At 46.5% G+C, this 24,079-nt stretch overlaps 1 protein-coding gene across 1 annotated transcript in view; it reads left to right on the top strand.

Moving 5' to 3' along the window:
- Positions 1 to 760: 760 nt before the first annotated feature.
- Positions 761 to 24,079, top strand: part of SYT13 (synaptotagmin 13) — a 42,680-nt gene continuing 19,361 nt past the window's right edge. Inside the window, exon 1 of the mRNA XM_036859271.1 lies at positions 761 to 991. Coding sequence (XP_036715166.1) covers positions 812 to 991 — 180 coding nt within the window. The 5' untranslated portion in view covers positions 761 to 811. The remainder of the gene's footprint in view (positions 992 to 24,079) is intronic.

The raw sequence follows: 24,079 nt of genomic DNA, 5'->3' as shown, positions 1-24,079 counted from the left end.
TTATCATTCTAAGAGAAGTCCTTTCCTTGAGGGTGGCATGAGGACTTGGAATCTGCATACCTGAGTTTGGGTTCAGGATGACTGGATTTTTCTAGCTGCCCCACCTCCCCTCTGAGCCTCCGGCTTCCTCATCTGTAAATGGAGATGAGAATATCTGCAAATCTGATTCGGTAATAATGGTAGATTACCCGGTCACGGCTAAAGGAAGCGCAGATGTGAAAAGAATCATTGCAATCATCTCCACCAGGACGCGGTACAGCCCCTCTCCCTGGTGGTAAACACACAGCAAGTTCGGGAGATAGGAAATCTCCAGCTTTGTGTGTTTGAAAAAGCTCCTGTTGATTTTCCAGCCTCCTCGGCCAGAGAGGGTGAACAAAGAAAGGGTTAGCAGTCTGGTAAAACGACCCCCTACTCGGACGGAGTCTCAGGCCTGGGTTTGAGCCCCGGTTTCCCTGCTAACCTAATGCACAATGTGACCTTGGCCAGCTCCTGCCCTTCTGGGACCCAAGTGTCCTTCTACGTAAAGCGTGAAGGATGGCCCGAGATGACCCTCACGTTCCTTGCACCTGAACGGCTCAGGCTCCGGTTAGGGTCGGGGGTCCGGTCATATGCTGGAGGCGAGGGATGCTGGCTGACGCGGAGCTGAGTGCGGGCGCACCAGCTCGCTCCGGGTCCAGCCTCCTGCTCTGACGTCCTCGAGCCCCCCTCCCTCCCCGTCCCTCCGGCGGCTGGAGAGCGGCTGGCGCGCCCGGATCCCAGGCCCGGGAGGTGCGCGGCGGCGGGACCCAGCCCCGCGCGGGGAGCGGGCACCATGGTGCTGTCGGTGCCCGTGATCGCGCTGGGCGCCACGCTGGGCACGGCCACCAGCATCCTCGCGCTGTGCGGGGTCACCTGCCTGTGCCGGCACATGCACCCCAAGAAGGGGGTGCTGCAGCGGGACCTGGACCCCGATCCGGAGAAGGCGAAGCCCGGCGTGCTCCGGTCCCAGCAGGTGAGCGGGGGCGGCGCCTTGGTCTCCCCGGGCCGGGTGGGGTCTCCCGGGCAGCGGCGGGGGAGTGGGTGGCAGGCAATGGTCGGCGTTCTTCTTTGCGCGATAGAGCATGGCGGGGTGTGGGGACCGCGGACGTGCTCGGGGACCCTCGGGGGGGTGTGGGGGGGCTCCTGAAGGCCTGGGGGTGGAGGAGGGGTCGGGGAGGATAATGAAGGGTATGGGGGGCTTGCGGGGACAGGAGAGGAACCGGGACAGCGAGCGCTAAAGGGGCGGGCATGGGAGGGAATGGGAAAGGGAGCTTGGATGGGAATGGGGCTGGGAGGGGATTTGGGGGCTGGGAGGCGAGCGTGGGGAACTTGGAGGAGTAATAAGACCGGGACGCTGTGAGGGGGCTGGGGGAGCGGGCTGTGAGGGTTAGGGGAGACTGAGAAGGGAATGGTGCAGAATGAGAAGCTCGAATTGGGGGGTAGAAGAAGGGGGGCTGTGAGAGCGAGGAGGGGGGCCAGTTGTGGGCTGGCACAGGGAGAGCACTGACAGAGTCGAGAAGGGGGAAATCCACCAAAATCCAGAGAGCAGGTGGCCGCTGTCGCTGCAGTGGGAGCTGGGGAGGGGCAGCTGGGCTGGGTGTGCCTGGGGTCTGGAGAGGCAGAAGAATATGGAGGGGCCTGGAGGACCCTCACCCTGTCCTAGCAGCTCTCAGCTCCAGCCAGACTGAGCGAGTAGCTGAGACCTCCCCGAAGGTGTGTCTGGAGATGCCCCTGGAGACAGGAGGGCTTTTATCCCATGCATCAGCTTGTCCCCAGAGCCTCTATGGGCAGGAAATGGGTGGTGTCCCCATTGTACAGAGCAGCAGAAGGGGTCTGGGAGAGGTTTGGAAGGACTGCGCTACATGGGCTGTGATCTCCAGGACACATTTCCAAGGTGGCGAGTGCAAAATGTCCTCTGGAGACCCGGGAGGAAGTCTGGCTGGAAGGACTGGAGGAAGGCAGGCCCTGGGGCAGGGGGTGACTTAATGACTTCCCAAGGCCCTCTAGGTTCCTTCCAGAGCTTAGAGTTCCAGGGGAGGCACTATAAAGCTGTGATTCCACCTTCCTTTTGTCAATTAATTATTCAAAACTCAGACCCAGTTGCTCGGGGCCTGTGTCAGTCACTGAGAGTGGAACGAAATGGCTGCTGCCCTTGACGCACTTACAATCCGAGAAAAGTGACATTGACACCGGCAAGAACAGGAGCCAACCGGGCAGTGGGATGTGGGACCCAGAACCATCTGAAATGGGAGTAGTGGGCTACCCGCTCCAGGCGGGCACAGGGCGGGGGAGGGGGTGTTGGATGAGCCCTTCTCCAGACGTTGGGTCCTTAACCTCCTATCCCATCCGGCACGCTTCAGGGACAGCCATTCTTCTGCCTTTCACAGTGGTGGCCCTTCAGGCACTGTCTCCTCCCCTTCCCAGAGAGAACCGCTGGGGACAGTGTTGGTGTAAGTGACCTCCGGGGTCCTTTCCAACTCTTTGTCTTACTGAGGACCAGTAGCCCACGCAATGGTCAATGATCTGTTAAAGACAAACCAGATCATGCGTCTCCCTGGCTTAAAATCCTCCACAACTTCTCACTGAGCTTGGAACAAACACAGCAAACTGGAGCCTGGCACGTACTCTGTGCCAGGCTCCGTTCTAAGTGCTTTACACTTAATGCATTTAGCAACTCAATGAAGGACGTATATGATGAGCCCAACTTAAAGCTGAAAGAGCTAAAGAGAGGGTGAGTGACTTGCCCAAGGCCACACAGTTCGAGAAGTTTTAGAGCCGGATTCTAGCCAAGCTGGTCTGGTTCTAGAGTCTGTGCTGTTAGCCACTCCACTCCACTTCCTCACCTGCTTGATGTGGCAGGTGTTTACCTCTCCAGCCAAGCTCATGCCAGTTGCCCGCTTCATGGGCCATCTCAGCTTCCCTGGATTTTTTGATCCTTCTTGAAGACATCAACCCTTCCCATTTTCCTCTGGCTTTTCACACAGATGGCTCCTTCTCATCCTTTAGGTCTCTTTCTGTTTGAATTTTACCTCCTCAGGGAGGATTTTGTCTACGGCCACGTGTAACAAAGCCCTCTCTTCCCCATTACGTTCTCCATACCATTCCTTCCCAATTCTTTTGTAGCACTTGGGACAGTTAGATGTGATTTTTCATATCTACTCACTTGTACAATATTTATTCCCAGCACCTACTCAGTGTCTGGAACCTAGTAGGTGCCCAATAAGAAATTGTTGACAAATAAAGGCATCCCAGTGCCCAGCCATTGTGGGTGATTGTCTGAGTTATTTCTTCAAATGTGGATGCATTTTGCAACCACTGTGCAACCCAGGGCTAGCTCATAGGGACACAATAAACATTTGTTGATATGTGAGACCCATCCATTCACATCCCTCACTTGGCTCCCTCAGTGACAAGGATTTGGGCCCCTGGGGCTGAATCTGTAGGTGTGAATGTGATGAAATTGAGATCTCACAATGTCGGTTTGGCTGCCATTGTGCTCAGACTGATTCAGCTGCTGACCCAGATAAAGTACACAGAGAAAAGACACTATGTTGACATTTCAAAAAAAGTAAAGGAGGTGGTATTAGGGGTGGCAGATGGCAGCAGGGTGATGGGCGTGGCACATGTTGACAAAGAGGAGGAGAGTCAGGTAAGGAAGCCTCTCTGAAGATGTTCCTTAAACAAAGAGGGCATGGGGGCTGGGGAAGAGGGTTCTAGATTCCTGTAGCCACTGACAACTGGGATGTCTCTGGGATATAGAGTGACCGCCCATGTCTCTATAAGTCGCTGATTGTGGTTGCTGGAAAAATTCCTTGGATTTGTTGGCCATGCCTGGGAATCCAATTTCTGGTCATGAATTGCAGTGATTTTGAAAAGCACTTTGAAGCTTTCCCTGAGGGTTCTTAACCTGAGGTCCACAGACCCCAACAAGGGGTCTATAGCTAAACTGTAAAGGGTTCTTGGTCTTGGAGAGGAAAAAATTGTATCTTTCTTTTCATTAACCTCTACATGAAGCTTAGCATTTTCTGTAAGTGGGAGTATAAACAACACACCACAGGAATATTAGCAATATCTGTGACTTGGTCCTCAAGGGAAATCACAGAGAGTTTCAGAGCACAGCACAGCTGTTGCAGATGCTTTATGATAACATTTATGCTCATCTCTAATTCTAAATTATGCACTTATTAAATCCCCCGCTAGATCCTATTATTTAATGAAAGAATAAAGAGGCACACATATAACCATTTCCCCGATTGATTTTATTAGATGTACTGTTGTAGTCCTATGTCTTTTATTTGCTGCTTTTCAGACATTCTTCTCCAGACAGCTGAAGGAATCCATCCAGCATCTCCACCATGTGGGAGGTGGCGGAGGGTGCAAACCCTCAGTCACCGCTGTTCATGCCTCCAGCCAGCTTCAATTCATAATTTGTCTTGGCTTTTCTGAAATATACATTGTGAACCCTTTATCCTGCCTTCTTACACAATCCCTCACCCTCACCTGCGTGCAGCCTTTCCAGGGAGGAGAGGGATTCAGTTTCACTACACTGTCCTTGTGATCTGGCAGCATCCCCTGGGACCTCCCTCCCTGTGGTCAGCCCAGCTTTCAAAGCTCGGTTATTATGCAGTGATTACTGGATGCTTGAGCCAGGAGGCAGAGCAGAGAGGCAGACACGGTGTGTGTGTGTGTGTGTGTGTGTGTGTGTGTGTGTGTGTGTGTGTGTGTGATCATCTTCGCTTCACCGCTGCTGCCGCATCTCTTAGGAAGAGGCAGCCAGACCCATTGGTTCCTTCGCCCAGAATTTCCTTTTCACGCTTGTCTGCACAGGCTGTCACTCACAGCATTTCTGGGTCCTTGCAGAGGAAGCCCTCCTTTTGGTGAACCTAAATAACTACAGAGTAAGTAAGGGGAACTGTCAGTGCCCTGACACGTTAGCACGAGTTGCAATCCTGTTCTCAGAAAGCTTTCATTTCAGGTCTGATTTTTCTTCCCATCTGGTGCTTACCTTGCGTACATGAATCTTCTCAAATGAGTCTCAGAGTTCCCAGGGTAACCCTGCTGCTGTCCCCTTGAAGCTATGTGGTCAAAAGCTCCTAGCTCCCAATGCTTCTTACTACCAAACTATAAAATCCTACCCTCCTTCCAGCAGAGTTGAGACGGGATGTGGCTTTTGATGGAACATAGTGTTAGTTCATTCAGGCTGTTATAAGAAAATACCACAGAGTGGGTAGCTTATAAACAAAATTTATTTCTCATAGAGCTAGAAGCTGGGAAGTCCAAGATCAAAGTTCTGGCCAATCCAGTGTCTGATGAGGACCAGCTTCCTAGACCCTTGGATGTTACCTCACCTGATGGAAGGGGCAAGGGAGCTCTCTCCTGCCACTTTTATAAGGGCACTAATCGTATTTATGAAGGCTCCACCCTCATGGCCTACTCACTCCCAAAAGCCCCACCTAATCTATGACAAAGGAGGTAGGGATATACAATGGAGAAAAGACAGTCTCTTCAATAAGTGGTGCTGGGAAAACTGGACAGCTACATGTAAAAGAATGAAATTAGAACACTCCCTAACACCAAACGTGAAAATAAACTCAAAATGGATTAAAGCCTCACCTCCTAACATTTTCACAGTATTGATTCTTCCAATCCAAGAACATGGTACATCTCTCCATCTGTTTGCGTCATCTTTGATTTAAGGGGACACGAACATTCAGACTACAGCAAACACTAATAGATTCAAAGTTTTTAAGAAATAATTTAAACACATGCTGTATTTTTATCAAACAACATATGTATAGTGGAGTCTTCCCCCCCACCCCCAAGATCAAGGAGTGTATTTCATTTCCCTTGTATCCCTGACAATATCCGGTGTGATAACGGGCACATGATAACCCTTCAATGTATATTTTGAGTTAAATCATCATATCGTGACATAACACTGAATAAGAGAGTGAAGATGCAAAAGAATGCACGTGGTTAAGCTTCCATTTCCACAAGATTTGAATTCAAGCCCGTTTATGTCTGGGGTTTCCGCTGGGGGCAGGTAATGACTGGGGCAGAGTCGGGAGCTTCCCAGCTTTTGTTTATAAGCTCTGCCTCTTGACGTGGTGCTGGTTACACAGCTGTGTCCACTTTATGAAAGAAAATTTATCCAGCTCTACATTTATGATTTGTGTACTTTTCTGTATGTAGTTATAACTCAGTAAAGTTTTTATTATTTGTCAAGTTGTGTTGTAATGTTTGTGAACACTGATTTAGTATCAAGCCACTATTTATTTTTTTAACATCTTTATTGGGGTATAATTGCTTTACAATGTTGTGTTAGTTTCTGCTCTATAACAAAGTGAATCAGCTGTATGTATACATACATCCCTATATCCCCTCCCTCTTGAACCTCCCTCCCACCCTCCCTATCCCACCCCTCTAGGTGGTCACAAAGCACCAAGCTGATCTCCCTATGCTATGCAGCTGCTTCCCACTAGCTATCTATTTTACATTTGGTAGTGTATATATGTCCATGCCACTCTCTCACTTCATCCCAGCTTACCCTTCCCCCTCCCCGTCAAGCCAGTATTTTTAATACCAGGATGATTTGGGGACTATAATCAAGAGACGTGGCCCTCCTTTTTGTGGTCCATTATGCATCACCTCCCTGGCCCTGTCTGCCTTCTTCTGCTTTGCCTGTGGCCACCTCCTCCTTCGGACTAGGGACTGGAGAACATCAACGTGGCCTGATTAACTCTCCCACCTGTTTTCCTCTTCCTTAGACCACTGGAGCAACATCCTCTCAGATCACTTGTCTGAATGCAGACTTGTCAGAGTGAGGATGGATCAGAGCCCTGATCTGCATTTCATCAGCTAATAAGCTCATTTACTAAAGTTTAATGAACACATGCTAGGCACTGGGATGCAACAATAAAAAGACAGGTGTATGCTGTTCCTTGCAAGTGGGGAGGTAGACAGTGAAGCCAGCAGTTGCCGTGAAGCGTGTTACAATGCTACCATGACAGGCGAGGTATGGGGGACCATGGGAAACCCTTAGGGTGGGAATCCCCACCTTCGGCCCAAAGTAGAACTTTCTCCAGTTCTCGTTGGCTACTCTGATGAGGTCTCCCCTCTACATCAGTGATCGCAGGAGGCCAACATGAATTGCTAACCCCGCTCCTGGAACTGATTTGACTCTGGACTGCCATAAGGTCTGACCTCTTTGGATTCTCAGTCCTTTTAAAGAATTGATTTCTCAGCTGATCTCCTGGCTGGTGAACTTTCCTGTTCATATAAACAAACAAAGAAACAAAAAATAGATCCGTTTCCACAGACTAATAAAGAATAGTGATAGCATAGCTAACATTTATTGAGTTCTTTATGTGTGCCAGGCTCTGTTCTAAGCTCTTTAACCATATTAATTTTATCCTCACAATAGCCCTATGAAATATGCATAATTATTACTTACATTTTACACATGGGAAAAGTAAAACACAGAGTGCTTAAGTAACTTACTCAGTGGCAGAGCTGGGAATCAAATTTAGGAATTCTGGTTCCAGAGCCCACACGTTTGACCACTAGGCTGAAGATTAGCAGAAAAAACTAGTCAAAATTTTACTTGAGCCACTGCGTTTCCCCAGATATGGCATAAAAGTGTCTACAATATATGAATCTTTGCAGGTCAAAGATTTGCAGAAACCTTTCCCAAAGCTTTGGATGTCTTTGCTGCCTCTTGCTTCCACCATGCTTCAAGCACTGGGTGCAGCCCTGGGCCCTCCAGAGAAATTTACACAGTAAACATGTTTGGGCTGGTCGCTTAGCAACAGGGAAGACAGTATGAATTTTGCATCAAGAAATTAGCATAGATTATTTCAAGGAGATGAGTGCACACCCACTGGAAACCCTTGGCCCTTTGAAACATAATGTGGACTTTTGGTCTGTGTCCATCAATCCCTTCCTGGTGGCAGGTCCCAGACCCGTCACATCTTTTTCCCTTTCTAGTTTCTCCTCTGGTTCAGCATGTAGATAATTCATGTTCATGGCTCTTCTCTTCATGTGATTGACGGTTCACTAGCACCTTTTGTTAATTCCAGCAGAAAGTACTGCTGCATCTTTTGACATTTTTAGACTTTCAGATACTAGCCCAGATTATCTGGGGTACAAGAAGAGGAATAGAGAGTCCATCAGAGCACAATGGAAGAAACACCTGGACGAGAAATCAGAGGGGCTTAAGCTGAAGGCAGAAGGAAGGGGAGAGACTGGCAGGATACGGAAGCAGCAGACCCAGAAGACAAAGAAGAGGAGACAAGTTAAAGAGTGACTGGGGCTTCCCTGGTGGCGCAGTGGTTAAGAATCCGCCTGCCAATGCAGGGGAAACGGGTTCGAGCCCTGGTCCGGGAGGATCCCACATGCCGCGGAGCAACTGAGCCTGTGCGCCACAGCTACTGAGCCTGTGCTCTGGAGCCCGTGAGCCACAACTGCTGAGCCCGCGTGCCACAACTACTGAAGCCCATGCGCTTAGGGCCTGTGCTCTGCAACAAGAGAAGCCATGGCAATGAGAAGCCCATGCACTGCAGCGAAGAGTGGCCCCCGCTCGCCACAGCTAGAGAAAGGACCTCGCGCAGCAATGAAGACCTAACGCAGCCAAAAATAAATAAATAAAAAAAATTAAAAAAAAAAAAAAAGAGTGACTGACTGTCCCAGAGTCAGAGACCAGAGGGAGAAATGAGAATATGCGTGGTAGATCCCTGCGCTGCCCACGCTATTGACCTACAACTTCCCCAAAACCAGTAACAGCTTATCTCCGACTTGTTCCTTGGTGTTACTGCATTCACTACGTCCGGAGCTCATTTCTGCTAACAAACATTGGGAAACCCTGCTTTGAGGATGAAGGAAAAGAGCTTCACAGAAACAGGTTTTAAGAACTAAGGGATTCTTGGACTTCCCTGGTGGCACAGTAGTTAAGAATCCACCTGCCAATGCAGGGGACATGGGTTCAAGCCCTGGTCAAGGAAGATCCCACATGCTGCAGAGCAACTAAGCCCGTGCGCCACAACTACAGAGCCTGCTCTCTAGAGGCCGTGAGGCAAAACTACTGGGCCAGCAAACCACAACTACTAAGGCCTGTGTGCCTAGAACCCGTGCTCCGCAACAAGAGAAGCCACAGCTATGAGAAGTCTGTGCACTGCAACGAAGAGTAGCCCCCGCTCGCCGCAGCTAAAGAAAGCCCGCATGCAGCAACGAAGACCCAACACAGCCAAAAATAAATAAAATAAAATAAATTAATTTTTTAAAAAAAGCTTTAATAAAAAAAAGAGAACTGAGGGATTCTGAATGTACGTGTCTGAATCAACACACACGTCATACGAAGGGCCCCCTATAACCAATTTGTTAAGAAATAATGAGTTAGGATGTTTCTAAAGGAAAACAGATGAAAAAGCTAGATCTATTCCTTCCTCCCGTCTCTCTCAATTATGTTTATTGAGCGCAGACCTGTGCCAGGTACTGTGCTGGGGCTGGGGATGCAGGAACCGCCCCCTCCTCAATGACACAGTGACCTTTCTCAGCCTTCATGAAACTTAACATTGTAATGGGGGAAACCAGAGTTAGTAGAAGAAGAGCACAGATCAATGAAAATGTGTGATGGTGGCAAGTGACCTAAAGAGAAAGTTCTGGTGCTATGAGAGGGTAAGGTGGAACTGATCCAGGCGAACAGGTCAGGGGAGGCTTTCCTGGAGGGAGTGATGGCCAAGCTGGGAGCTGGCGTAGGAGGGGAAGTTAACCAGGGCAATGGGGAGGGGGGCTGTGAGGGGTTTCAGATAGGAATGAGGCTGTGCAAAGGTCCTGGGACAGGAGGCAGCCTAGCACTTAGGAGGGCCCAGGGGAAAGTGAGTGTGCCTGGAGAACAGAGAGAAAGGATGCCTAGTGTATATGATGAGGCTGGGGAAGGGGACAGGAGCCTGGGCAAGCAGGGTATTGCAGACCATGGGCAGGTTCCTCCATTCCTTTATTCATTTATGTATCAAACATTTATTAAGGCCTACGTGAGGGACACTGACCTGTGTACTGACAGTGCGAAGGCTACAGTTATTTTCAAAGCTTTTTAAAGTTAAGGTGAAATTCACATAAAGTTAACCATTTTAAAGTATATGAATCAGTAGCATCTAGTACATTCACAATGTTGGACGATCACTACCTCCAGCTAGTTCTAAGACATTTTTATTCCCCCTGAAGAAAACTCCATCCCCATTAAGCAGACACTATTCCTCTCTCTCTCTGCCTTCAGTCTCTGGAAACCACCAATCTGTTTTCTGTCTTTATGGATTTGCCTCTTCTGGACGTTTCATATATTTGGAATTTTAAAATCGGTGACTTTTGGTGCCTGCCTTCTTTCACTTATCATAGTGTTTTCAAGATTCACCCATGTTGTAGCGTGTATGAGGAGTTTATTTCTCTTTATGGCTGAATAATATCCCATTATATGTACATGCCTCACTTTGTTTATCCGTTCATTTGTTGATGAACATTTGGGTTGATTCTACCTTTTTGGTTATTGGAATAGGGCTGCTATGTACATTCCTGTACAAGTATTTATTTGTGTACCTGTTTTCAATGCTTTCAAGTATATACTTAGGAGTGGTATTGCTGGGTCCTATGATAATTCTATGTTTAACTTTTTGAGGAACCTCCAATTGCTTTCCGCAGCAACTGCACCTTTTACATTCCCACCAGCAAGGCATGAGAGTTCCAGTTTCTTCACATCTTTGCCAACACATTATTTTCCCATTTTTTGTTGTTATCCTAGTGGGTGTGAAGTACTTTCTAGACTTTTAATTTTTTAAAAAAATCCAAACTCTTATTTTTAAAATCTTCATCAGTATCTTGCACGTTTTCAATGAGCATTTCTGCTCTGTATTGAATGTCAATTACAGAGAATCCACACGGGCACAACCGTAAAAGCATGTCATGGCCCCTGAGTCTCACAAGAGGAGTGGAGTGGGCAGCGGTGCTGGCTCCCCTGCTCTCCCAGCAAATTTGCACCTGCTACTCCATCCTTTAAATACGGTGCATGTTATCACTGTCACCTTCCTCATTCTTTGCCCCAAGCTTTAGTCCCTCGTGGGTCCCAATCTGCTTCACCTAGGTTCCTGGGGGCCCTACAAACCCAGGTCCAATTGAGGTGCTATTTACTACCTTTCAACATCGTTTCCTCACGTTGGCATCATCAGGGCAGTGTGATGCCAGGAGGAGGAGCCTGGATCCCCTACCGTATCCATTCACTGCACACACACAAACTTTCCCACCAAGGAGTTCCCTAAGTGCTAATTAAACAAAGGGTGTTTTAATTGATTCATATTATAGACCATTCCTGGGAGAGTTTTACATGGTGTTTAAGAGCATTACAGCAATACACAGTGATATTTGGGGAAGCTGATTGAGGTTTTGGGTGGACTTGGAATGCATTATAATTTTCCCTATTTAAAATAGTGGAATACAAGCGACTGCTCTCTGAAATTCACTAGCCAGCGTGTTTCCATGAACAGATTAGAGTCAAATAATGAGGGGTGGTTGCATGTATGAATATGTGCACATGAATATGTAAATGTGAATATGCACATATGCATATATGAATGAGAGAAAGGGGAGGAGCAGCGCATGGAAAATCTGTGAAACTGAGCCTTAGTCTTAGTCCGTCTGGCAGAGACCCTAGGGTACCTTGATGTACTTCATTGACTCCCTCCACCCTCCACTCATTAAATCCAAGACATACTTTTCCTTCATAGAAAAACTGAGCAGGCTTTGCAGAGAGCAAGAGAAGTGAGGAGAAATGTTGAATGACTGCGTGAGTCATTGGACGGATGGATAGATGAATGGGGAGGAGATTCATGGGGCCACTGCCTCTGCTTGCAACCAGAATAAAAATCACAAGCACAGAAATGCAGGGGAAGGTGCTGAGCTTGTGGAAGAATCTCTGTGCTCAGCTTCAGTGACACCGCGTGGGATCAAGACAGGCCTGGAGGGCGTGGTGGCTTCACTTTGTATTGGTTTCCCTACCTTCAAGCCTCTGTTCACGCAGCTGACATTGGAGACAGTTTAAAAAATCTCCCGTTGCAAAGACCAATGAGATAACACCCTGGGGGGACCATGTTTTACTTGGAAAATCATCATAAACCACGTCGTTTTGGGCTTGCTGTTAAGAGTGGCCTGATGAGAGGGATGTAAGTTACTGAGGCAGGAGAGTGAAGACTTTGCTTTTCAAACAGAATTAAGAATGATGTTTTGGTGAGTTCCCTGGTGGTCTAGTGGTTAGGATTCAGCAATTTCACCACCATGCACGGGTTCAATCCCTGGTCGGGGAACTGAGATCCCATGCAGTGCGGCCAAAAAAAGAAAAAATGATGATGTTTTGGAGAGGAATGCATTTGAAGATGAAGAGAAGGTTGGGGAAGAGCAGTTTGGTTGGGCAACTAGAAAACTTGCTGGAAACAGCTGCAGAATGAAGCTTAGAATAACTTCAGAGAGCTCTAAGCTCATTCCGTGTTTCAGATCCCGCCTCCCCTCCACCCTTTCTCACAGTGCACTCCCCAAGCATCTTAGAATGTGTTTTTATTTCCAGCACAGTCTGTTCACAAAGAAAGGGCAAGGATACCAGAGAGACGTACATACAGTGAAGGCAGTGATGGTACGTCAAGAGACGAAACTCCATAGGAAAATGTCAATGTGGTCTCAGGGCATTTTGGCACATTCCCTGCAAATGCATCATCTAATAAGCCCATCTCTTACCTTGCAAGTGGGACGGATCCTTTAAGTAGCAACAGGACTGTCGCCCTTTGTGTGACAGCCTCATTACAGCCCTTTGTGTGACAGCCTCATTACAAAACTTGCAGAGACAAAGGACCAAAGGACGGAAAGGAATGAATAGGAGCATAAGTATCCCGTTGGTAACCACTACATGGTAGACTTGTGTTTGTTTTTGGATACCCACCAGTATTAGTTTTAGGTAAGAACAATCTAGCTTTTTGAGATGACTCAAAAGAGGAAATTACCTCTTAGAATGAAAATGTTCATTTCAGGATCAAGCCACTGAGATATAACAGGAAGCAAATTAGACTTAGACCCCAAACCTGAATTTGAATTCTACCTCCAGCATTCTCCAGCTAAATGACCTTGACCATTCCAAATCCCACTTTCCTCATCGACAAAACAGAGGTGATAACAATAAGGTTCTCTACGGTAATATTAAAGACTAATTGAGATAACGCTTTTGAAAGCACCCAATACTGTCAACACCAGTCACTTCTCAGAGTATATTTTAGGTATCTCTGAATCCTTTTCTTATTTATCCTTTACCAAAGCAATGACTTGTCTGTATGTTCATTACATAGGAAAGAGAGAGTTCATAAAAAGTATTCCAGGGGGCTTCCCTGGTGGTGCAGTGGTTGAGAATCTGCCTGCCAATGCAGGGGACACGGGTTCGAGCCCTGGTCTGGGAGGATCCCACATGCCGCAGAGCAGCTAGGTCCGTGAGCCACAACTACTGAGCCTGCGCGTCTGGAGCCTGTGCTCCGCAATAAGAGAGGCCGTGATAGTGAGAGGCCCGCGCACCGCCATGAGGAGTGGCCCCCGCTTGCCACAACTAGAGAAAGCCCTCGCACAGAAACAAAGACCCAACACAGCCAAAAATAAATAAATAAATAAATTAAAAAAAAAAAAGTATTCCAGATGTGAAAAATGAAAACCCTCTGTTAGGATGGGAAGGGTGGGCATGAACATTACACTTCTAGGATATTCATTCATTCAAAAAATATTTCTTGATGACCTATCATGTGCAAGACACTGAGTTAGCAGTAGGGACACCGCCGTGACTGGGCAGACAACATCCCTGACCTCCTGGAGCTCATGTTCTACAGGTAGGGATCTTCATTACACCGTCGTACAAATGAATATAAATCTAACTGTATTAGGTGTGGTAAGGAAAGCAAGAGTTCTCTCAAGAAGTGGTAGCTCATTAGTGCTCCAATCTTAACATATTTGGAGACTCCCTTCAGTAAAAACATTTTGAGCTTGTACCCCTTACACATGTATATTTAATTCTTTGTGAAGCATATGTAGGCTTCATATTATGTATACATATTGCTCTACTAATATATTGTGTCCATAATAAAACATGCACAAACATGGACCTTTTAAAACAATAATGCAAAAATAAATTATAAAATGAGATTCTGTAATTTTCTTCCATACACCAAATGGACTGTCTTGCACACCCCTGTAGCATACAGTTAGTGCCATTTACTAGGTAAAGGTATTGGGGATGAGTGTTTGAAGTCTTCTAGGCATAGGGCATGTGCAAAGGCCCTGTGGAAAGAAGAAATATCACTTAGGAGGGACTGAAAGAAGGTCAAAGTGGGTAGAGCACAGAGGGCACAGGAGGGAGTGACTGCAAGCAAGCGAGGTGGGTCAGGCCAGATAGCACCACACAGGGCCTTCTGGGCCACCATTAGTATTTGGATATTTATCCCAAGAGCAATGGAAGCTACTGAAAGGTCTTAAGTGAGATGTGACGTGGTCAGATTTAGGCCGTGAAAACATCCTTTTGGGTGGGGAAAGAGTAGAAACGGGGATACCAGGGAAACCCTGGAAAGAGACCGTGATGGCTTGAGCCACTATGATGGTGGCAGTAGTTTGGAGAGATGTTTAGAAAATAAATTGACTGGCTTTGCCTGTGGGTTGGGTGTGGGCTTCAGGAAGAGAGAGGAGTTAGGGACAACACTGTTTCACTTAGGATGGTGGTTGCAATTAATGAAACAAGGAAGAGGCCATGGATTTTGAGTCATGAGTTCACCTTTGTGCAGGGCAAGTGTGAGGAGCCTTTGAGCTATCTCCATGAAGATGTCAATTGTGCTGGTGGTTCCACAGGTTTGGAACTCACAGTCTGGCTGTGATATATATTGGGGAATAGCAACCACAGCCATGAGCATGGCTGAGACCGCCTGGGAAGAGTGCAGAATGAGAGGGAAGAGGGCCTAAGAACAAGTACCAAGGACACCAACATTTCATGAGACAAGGAGGGGTGGCCAGAGAGGAAGGAGAAAAACCTGGAGAATGTGATATCAAAATAATAACAATAACAAGAGAAAAACTTTTGAAGAAGAAGGGAATCATTGAGAAGTCAAGTAAGGTAAGACTGAAAAAACCCATAGGAATGAGACAGTGAAGGTTACCAGTGACCTTGGAGACCAACAGTGACCTCCAGTGGGCTGATGGGGCCTCTGGGAAAGTGTTGTAGAGTGGCTGGAAAGTGAGGAATGAGAACAGCATTGAGTATAGGCAGTTCTTTTGAGATGCATGACTGCAAAGGGGTGGAGAGGGCTAGGGCTGGGGCTGAGCAGGGGAAAAGAGGTCAAAGGAATATTGAGCACAGTTGAAAGCTGTTGGGAAGGAGCCAGTTGAAAGAGAAGGATGAACGTTCAGGAGAGAGGGAGAGAGAGATTAAAAAAAAAAAAAAACAGCTAGTGTAAGGCTCCCACATGGGCAGATGGGGCGCAAGGCTCGGATGGAAGGACTGGTCCTGGAGGGAGGGAGAGTGGGAGACACCTCCTGCAGTGTCACAGGACAGGGACGGGCACAGCATCTGTCTGGAGAAGAAGGGCATGTTGCTGTGTCTGTTAACAGGACGCTAAGGGGCTTCCGTTCTCTTGGTTTCCTTTTTCTCTATGAAGGAAGTCAGAGGAGAGAGAGAAATTCCAAAATGTGGGCTTGAGGGAGGAGTTAGGGAAACAGGATTTCTGGGGAGGACTGAGTTTAAGGTTGGAGATCATGAATTTATCATGGAACCATCCACCCTGTCTAGGTGACTCTCTTGCGGCACAGGGCTATTTGATGCAGCATCATGGTTTAGCGGGGCTCATCCACCACTGGAGTTTCACCACGTGGCATCAGGGAAAGGATGGGAAGGCAAGGGAGGGTATTGTTGACATCATGGCCCATTTTCTCATTTGATCCAGCATCTAGTATGGTGCTTTGCACCTCTCAAAATTTTTAATACGTGCTTGCCAAACAGACACACCTGTGGGTTGGAAGCTTCAGGGCTTGAAGCTTGAAATGAGCTGAGGAAAAACATTTGACCTTTATAGTAAATTGGAGCCAAATATTCTGATATTATTGACCTTCCATGATCTAATCGTATTTTGTGACAACACTGTGTAGACTGCTCGAATGTTGGCCCTTGTCATGCAGAAGGGAAATCCAATAGATTTGGATCCCATTTAAGAGAAGGAACAGCTACATCTAGGGATGATACTCACCAGGTTTGAGTCAGCCAAAGTGGCAGCTGGGAAGAGAATATTAGAAGAAGCCCCCTAGTGGCTGTCCCTTCCTTGAAATCTCCTTGCTACCGTCCCTTGAAATCTCCAAGAAAGTCCCATGGTAAAGAATTAAAAAAAAAAAAAAAAAAAAAAGTATATATATAACTGAATCATGTTGCTTTACAGCAGAAATTAACACAACATTGTAAATCAACTCTATTTCAATAAAAAAAAAAAAAGAAAGTCACATGGAAGAACCAATCTGTTGCCCAAATATTGCTGTGACTGTAGATATCCAATGACACTCAGGGATTGTTTTCTTGGAAAAAGAAAGAGACCCGAGAGGTAATAATGGAGGTACTTTTCCTTGATGCAGCTCTCTTGGATTCTTCCTTCTCCCTACACATCGCTCCACCCCTAAGCATTGTCAACTCTACTACCTGGGAGAAGTCTTCAGCATTGGAGGCCCTTCACAGCCTGGTCTCACCATTCCTTTGCAAATCCATCCCTCAGCCCCAGCCTTTCTCTTCAGCTGGTTTGCCAGACTCACCACACCCTGAGCATGCTCCCCTCTGTACCCAGGCTGCTGCCTTTCTCTCCATTTGAGATACCTCTGCCTCTCATCTCCACAGTTATCCTTGAATGTTGGGCTGAAGCTCCTTCTCCAGGAAGTCTTCTCTGATCTCAGGGACTTTGAGGAACTCCTCTTTAGGTCTTCTGTAGCACAGAGTCCAGACCTTTGGCCTTTTAATTCTACCTTCTTTACTTATTTCCCTTTTGTAAAGTATGCATCAGGAGGAGCAAATAGCTTTCATCTTGCATATCAATTCTTATTAATTGGTAGTGACTTCCTGGATCCCTGAGCTGAACAGGCTGTGTCTGATCACAGCAGGAAAGAACACTTTGATCGATTAGTCATGTCTGCCACGGGCAGAGGGTAGAAGAGTTGTAGCATCAGAGCCTCGTATTTCCATTTATGGAATATCTCACCTCCACCATTGGATGGTAAACTTCCCAAGGGCAGAGAATTATTCCGTGGTACGTAGGATGGTTGACTACATAGTTAGCAGGCAACAAGTGTGTGCTGATTTCTGTTTGGGCAGAAATCTGAAGGTTGATTAGTTGGAGGGTTTTGGCTTAAAACCAAAATATAAGGAGAATCTAGTTAAACAATCACTGTCCTGTTTTGAAGCCTTGTTTTACAACTTGGCAGTTTTTTATACCACTGGGTTAGAAATTGATGTGCTTTCCAAATGTCTACACATGAGTGGAAGGAAGTCTTCAATTAGTGGTTTTCTGCACATTTTTTCTGAGCTGCATCACCTTTGATGGGTGCTATTCACATACTTGACGGGTTCTGCAGAATTCATCTCCTTTCTCTCCCACTCAGAAAAGCGTATTAGAACACAAATGTGTGAAAGGTATTGTTATAGGAAAAACCCTGAATGTGCTCTAATCAATTTTTTAAATGAGTCAAAAACTATCAAATTTCAGTACTTCAGCCATCATATGTAGTATACTGGCATAATAACAAGGTTGGAAATTGTTGCTTTTGTCAATGGTTTCATCAGTTATCCAAGCATCATAGAATCAAGAAATCCTGTAACTATTCTGGAACAAGATCCTGAATTCAATGTCAAGAGGGTATATAACCACATTTTCCAACCTTTAATACCAAACTGCCTGTCTTACATTAAAAACATGGCTCCCATAAATCAGAAACTGAGAAAAAAATCTAAAGTATCCAAACGGACACTGTTGCTTAAGACCACCGAGACCAATACCAAGTAAGCATGTGTGTTCCCATCTTATCCAAACTGATGATGAAACAGGGCTGAGATTCCCCTCCTACACATGGACTCAGTTTAAAGAAAGACTTTTTAAAAGTCTCTAGTGAACCAACACAGTGGAGGGGACAGTGGAATTTTAAAAGTTAAAGGCTGGTTGAGGGACTTGGCTCAGAGATGAAACCCATTGTCAACTATGATAACCCATAGCCGTGCTATGATAGCTGGAGATGGGAGGATAAGGATGGATAGATGGGGAGGGAAGGCTGGGTTTGAGCCCCAGTTTACTGACCAGGAGAGTTTTCTGTGCCCTTTTCAAATAACCTAGCTTTGAAACAATGTTTCTGACGAGTGTTGATGAGGTTATAGCATAGTCTTGACCTTGTCGTGGCTCAGGTCACAAGTGAAACACATTTTCTGCAAAAGGAATGTCAAACCCAGATTCAGAACTGAGAGCAGGAACAAGGTTGAGGCCCGAACACCCAGGCGGGTCATTACAACAGCAACCAGGTGGGGAGGGGCATGGGGTCATCAATCTAATGATGTGAGATGTGACAGCACATCAAATGCAATGATCTGGACGTTTCCATTTTTACCAGTTTATGGTTGGTATCCAGAGACATAGTCCACAGGGAACCATGTTGCGAAATGTCATTTAGCAGCACTGGCTTCGTGGTGGACTCGTGGTCCAAGCCTAGAGCTGTCATACATTAGCTGTGGGATCCTGGACAAGTTTCAATGTCTCTGAATCTCAACTTCCTCCTCTGTAGAGAAAGGAATTAAGTTATTTTTATTTATTAACACTAGGGTATAGAAAAGAGAAAACAGTAGGCACTTATCTCTAGGGTTGTGTGAGGGTCAAATGCAGTAAAGTCTGTTGCGCTTTGCAGAGCGTCTGGTGCAGAGGAAGTGGTAGAGAGATGGTGGCCATATTGCCCTTTCAGGCTTTGTGATGTAACTGATGGAGTCAATGCAGCACCACTTACAAGATTCTCTGGGTGGAATCTTGACATTGTGTGGTTTCCAGCCCTGTGGAATTATTGTTTTTGAAATCTGCGTTTGAATTCTGTGTCCTCCAGAAGAATGGGGATAATGGCAACACTCATTGCCCCTCCTTTTCTCGTAGGGCTTTAAGCTTTGTTGGTACCCACTGTTCTCTGAACACACTGCAGACTTTCATGCTGCTGCCTTGACCCAGAAAGCCCTTCCCCCACTTCTGCACTTGTCAAACTGCTGCCCGGGCTTCGGGGCGGGGCTGGGGGGGCAGCAACCAAAAGTCAGAGTCTCTGAATCGTTATGAAATTCTCCTCCCATTATACACCCCACCCCACCCTGTCCCTTCCCCGGGCAAAGTTTGATGTGCTTCTACGCACTCTGTCTCGTGTTTCGCTGGTCTCCATCATAGTGATTATTATTATACTAATCCCCCCACCACCCACCCTCCTTCACCAGCCATCCAAGCATTGATTCCATCAATCATCACTGAACTGTTTGTGGGGAGCCAAGAGGACGTGACAGAGGGAGGTCGTGCCTGTGAGCAGCTCACCACACAAGAGGACGTTTCTCCATCTACCCTGCCTGGCGTTCTAGGACCTCCCCCAAACCAGGGCGTTCCCACGTGAGCCTCAGGGACCACCTGTGTCACAGTCACCCTAGGGAGCTTCTTAGACACACAGATTCTTTAGGATCCACCTAAGACCTCTGAGTCAAGGCAAGGGAGGCACTTGGGAATCTGATTTTTACATTCTCCCAGATGAAATTTCTACACATCAAAGTGTGGAACCAGCACTTCAACTCTGTTCCTCTGACTAAAGGGCATGCAGGGGCAGAGTAAGGGGTGGCCCAAGCAACAGTCTAAGGGGCACAAAGCATGGGTGAACAGTAAAGGATGACTACAAATATGAGGAGGTGGGAAAGGGCTGGAAGCAAGACAGAGCATGTAAACAGAGGACTCTGGAGAGAGCCAGCCTGGGTTTGAAGCTTTCCTCTACTACTCACTAGCTGGCTGTGCATCCTGACCTGTAAAATGGGATTGATCATAGCAGCACTTCCTGATAGGGTTATTATGAGGATTCAGTGAGCTCATATTGGAACAGTACAGGGCACAGGTGGGCAGAACCACAAGATGGGAGAGGCTGGGAGGACTCTGAGTTTGGAGAACAGCCAGCAGACCCTTTAAAACTGAGAGAATTCAGCTTTTATTGTGTTCAGCCACTGAGGTTGGGGATTGTTTGTTACATAGCAGGTGGTCTTCCCTGACTAATACAAGGTCATGAACAAGCGTCCTGCTAGCCAAGAAGGTTCAATCAGTTGTAGGCGCGTGCAAGGATGCTCCACGGAGGGAATGGGCAGAGAGGATCAAGGCTTTGGGTTGTTAAGAGCTTCTATAGCTGCACCTCAAATTCTCTTCAGAGGAGTTATCTATACAGTTGGAATGAAAATTTGGACAGATGGTTGTTCACACAGACTCTGGGAGTTGGTCCTTCCCTGGAAGCAAAATGACTGTTTCTCTCAGTTAACTTCTAGCTTGATTTATTGTATGTTGTCCAACATAGGAAGAAAGAGCCCTGCTTCTCCACTAGGGCACGCATGTGTGTGTGTGTGTGTGTGTGTGTGTGTTGGGGAGCAGAGGGAATGTGGTACTAGCCACTGTCCTGCAAAATATCCCAAGTCACAAAATAAATAAGCGAAACTTTTGTGTACTGATGGTAATCTAAAATACCTTAATACTAAAACAATCATATGGAGTCAAATACAAAAAGTCACATGAACTTGATGATAGAACTGGAGATTTCAAGAAAGAATCCCAATTACTCCACAAGACTTCCCATTCTCTGGAGTATGCGTTACCTTCGTCTGCCTCTGGTGCTGCTTTGGAAGGAAAGTTTGAGAAACACTGACCCAGAGACCAGTGGATCCTAACTGCAGGTCCACAGGCAGGTTCTGGGCTGGCCATGTGTAGGAATCACTTGGGACACTCACTCAACATTCAGATTCTTATGCCAACCCCAGAAAGCCTAATTCAGCAGGTGGGCAAGAGGCGTGTGTTTGTGTGTGTGTGTGTGTATCTCTATCTAAATTTTATTGAGGTACTGTTGTCATATAGTGAAATGCACACATCCCAAGTCACTAGTTTGATCAATTTTGACAAATCTATCCTCTAGGCTGTAACCCACACTTCTACCATGCCTCTTACCACTCAGTTCTCCCCAGTAGCAATCAGAACCACTGTTCTGATTTCTATCACCATTCATTAGTTTCACCTGTCCTAGAACTTCATCTACATCAGTGTTTCTCAATCATGGCGCTATTTACATTGGGGTGAGATAATGCTTTGCTGTGGGGAGCTGTCCTGTGCATTGCAGGGTGATGGCTAGCAGCATCTGGCCTCTACCTCATAGCAACCTCCACCCCCAGCTGTGACAAGCAAGAATGTCTCCAGACATTGCAAGTGTCCCGAGTTGAGAACCACTGATATAAATGGAATCACACAGTATAGATGCTTATGTACTATGCCTTCTTTTGTTTACCATGTTTTTGCAATTTTTCCCCATTGTTGAGTATATTCACAATTCCTTTCTTTACTGTTAAGGAGTATACCATTGTAAGAATATGCCACAATGTACCTACCCATTCCCCTGTTGATGGACACTTGGGCTGTTTTCTGGTTTTGGCTAGTATGACTAAAGTTACTATCAGTATTAGTGTATAAGTCTTTTTGTCAACATATATTTTCATCTTCTTTGGAAAAATACCTAGGAGTGGAATTGTTGGGTCATAGGGTAGATATATGTTTAACTTTTAAGAAGCTACCAGTTGTTATTTACAATGGCTAAGACATGGAAGCAACCTAAATGTCCATCAACAGATGAATGGATAAAGAAGATGTGGTGCATATATACAATGGAATACTACTCAGCCATAAAAAAGAATGAAATCATGCCATTTGCAGCAACATGGATGGACCTAGAGATTATCATACTAAGTGAAGTTAAGTCAGAAAGAGAAAGACAAATACCATATGATATCCCTTATATGTGGAATCTAAAATAGGATACAAATGAACTTTTTTACAAAACAGAAACAGACTCACAGACATAGAAAGCAAATTTATGGTTACCAAAGGGGAAAGGGGGTTGGGGGAGAGATAAATTGGGAGTTGGGAATTAGCAGATACAAACTACAATATATGAAATAGATAAACAACACGGTTCTACTGTATAGCACAGGGAACTATATTCAATATCTTATAATAAACCATAATGGGAAAAATATGAAAAAGAATATATATATTCTTTTGTGCTAAAAAATATGAAAAAGAAAATAGACACTGGCTCCAATGCATAAATCAAAAACTTTACATAGACTCCAGGGTCAAATAAGTATTTCCAACATTTGCCAAGGGCTTGCCATGCCAGCCTCTGTGCTAAGAGCTTACACCCAGTTGTCTTTTCTACTCCTCAATCCAACCTCAGGAGATAGATACTATTATTAACACCCTCTTTTATAGATGAAGACACCAGGGGCACAGAGAGGTTAATTAATCAGACCCAAGATCACACAGTGAGTAGCTGGCGGAGCCTGGACTCCACCCAAGCTGTCTTGTTTTAGAGCGTGAAGTCTGACCACAAGGCTGTATTGCAAACTCTTGTACTCATGTTAGAGTGCATAATTACCAGTGCCAGAGCCCAGAGTGACAGAGGCTGGCAGGTCCCTGTCCTCTGACCCAGCTCCCCTCTGAGGGGGACTTTGCCGTGCTGAGCTTCAGACCCCGGCCACAATGGCCCGTGTTTGGCCTCATCTGAAAACTCTATGTTCAACTCTCTCTTACTCTGCCATCTCTTTTTTTAAAGTTCAAGTAAAAAGGGCAAAGCCATCCGTTTCCATTTCCAGTTGGGACTGTTTCCCCCACCCGTAACTTCCTGGATGCTGTGATGCTTTAAGATGTATGCCCCAGAGTGAAAACCTGAATTAATAAACAGTCTTTAGGTGAAAAAATTAATCATGTCACAAAAGGGGTCACCTAACATCTTTAGTAAGGTTAAACGTTTGTTTACAGGTCATTAACTACATAATTAATTTCCTTTTTATCAACATAAGCCCCATAAAAAAGGACAGCATCTGTCTTGTTCACTTCGATGTTCCTAACACTTAGCGTAGGACCTGGCCTGTCGTAGGGCATCAATAAATACCTGTTCATTAAATGAAGGTTTGTCCCTCCCCACCCATACCATCTGTCTTAGCCTGGATGACAGGAAAGCTGAGCCTGCCAGAGGCCTCCGGGCTTTTCTTCATCAGCAAGTGCCATCCAGGGATGCAGGAGGGAGGAGAGGAGGAGGGGGCACGCACAGGGAGCGTTACTGAGCCGGCTACCAGCTGGTGTCAAGGGCGACTGCTGGATCTCGAGGTGTCATCTTCTGAAATGTCACTGAACTGTTTGGGAGGAGTAGCGAGGAAGAAGGGAGGAGCCCACAGTGGTCGAACTCCCCCCACGGAGTTTTAACTCTTGACACATCCGGGTTGCCCTTGGGTGGACCCAGAGTGTCCTTGGGTGTCTCACACCTCAGCAGCCACAGAGAAGCCCAGGGCAGGTGCAAGAGGAGTGTGGCACGGGTGAGACATAAGACACTTTGGGGCTGTGCCTATGTGAAGCCGGTCGGTGTCCACGCAGAGCTGGCCACGTGGGGAGGAGCAAGTGGCTCATGGCCCCAGAGACAGGTGAGGAGGGAGAAGCCAAGGATACAAATCAGAAGGGGCTGATGCTCCAATGAGGGTGTCTCTCCCATCTCTGTACCTGCAGTGCCGAGCACAGCTGGGCATTCCCTAGTCGTTGAACGCTTGCCTCCCCTGGAAACCTTCCCTGATTCATCCTGCATCTCTATTTCCAGACCTTCTTTTCTGGGTTCAAGGGGCATTTAGAAAGAGAATCCCACTTTGAAATCTTGCCCCTCCTACATCGGCGGTGTAAGGCTTGAACTCAGG

This window comes from Balaenoptera musculus, chromosome 8, assembly GCF_009873245.2.
Source record: "Balaenoptera musculus isolate JJ_BM4_2016_0621 chromosome 8, mBalMus1.pri.v3, whole genome shotgun sequence".
Lineage (NCBI taxonomy): Eukaryota > Metazoa > Chordata > Mammalia > Artiodactyla > Balaenopteridae > Balaenoptera > Balaenoptera musculus.
The sequence above is the reverse complement of the archived record's forward strand: the minus strand, read 5'-3'. Positions and strand labels throughout refer to the sequence as shown.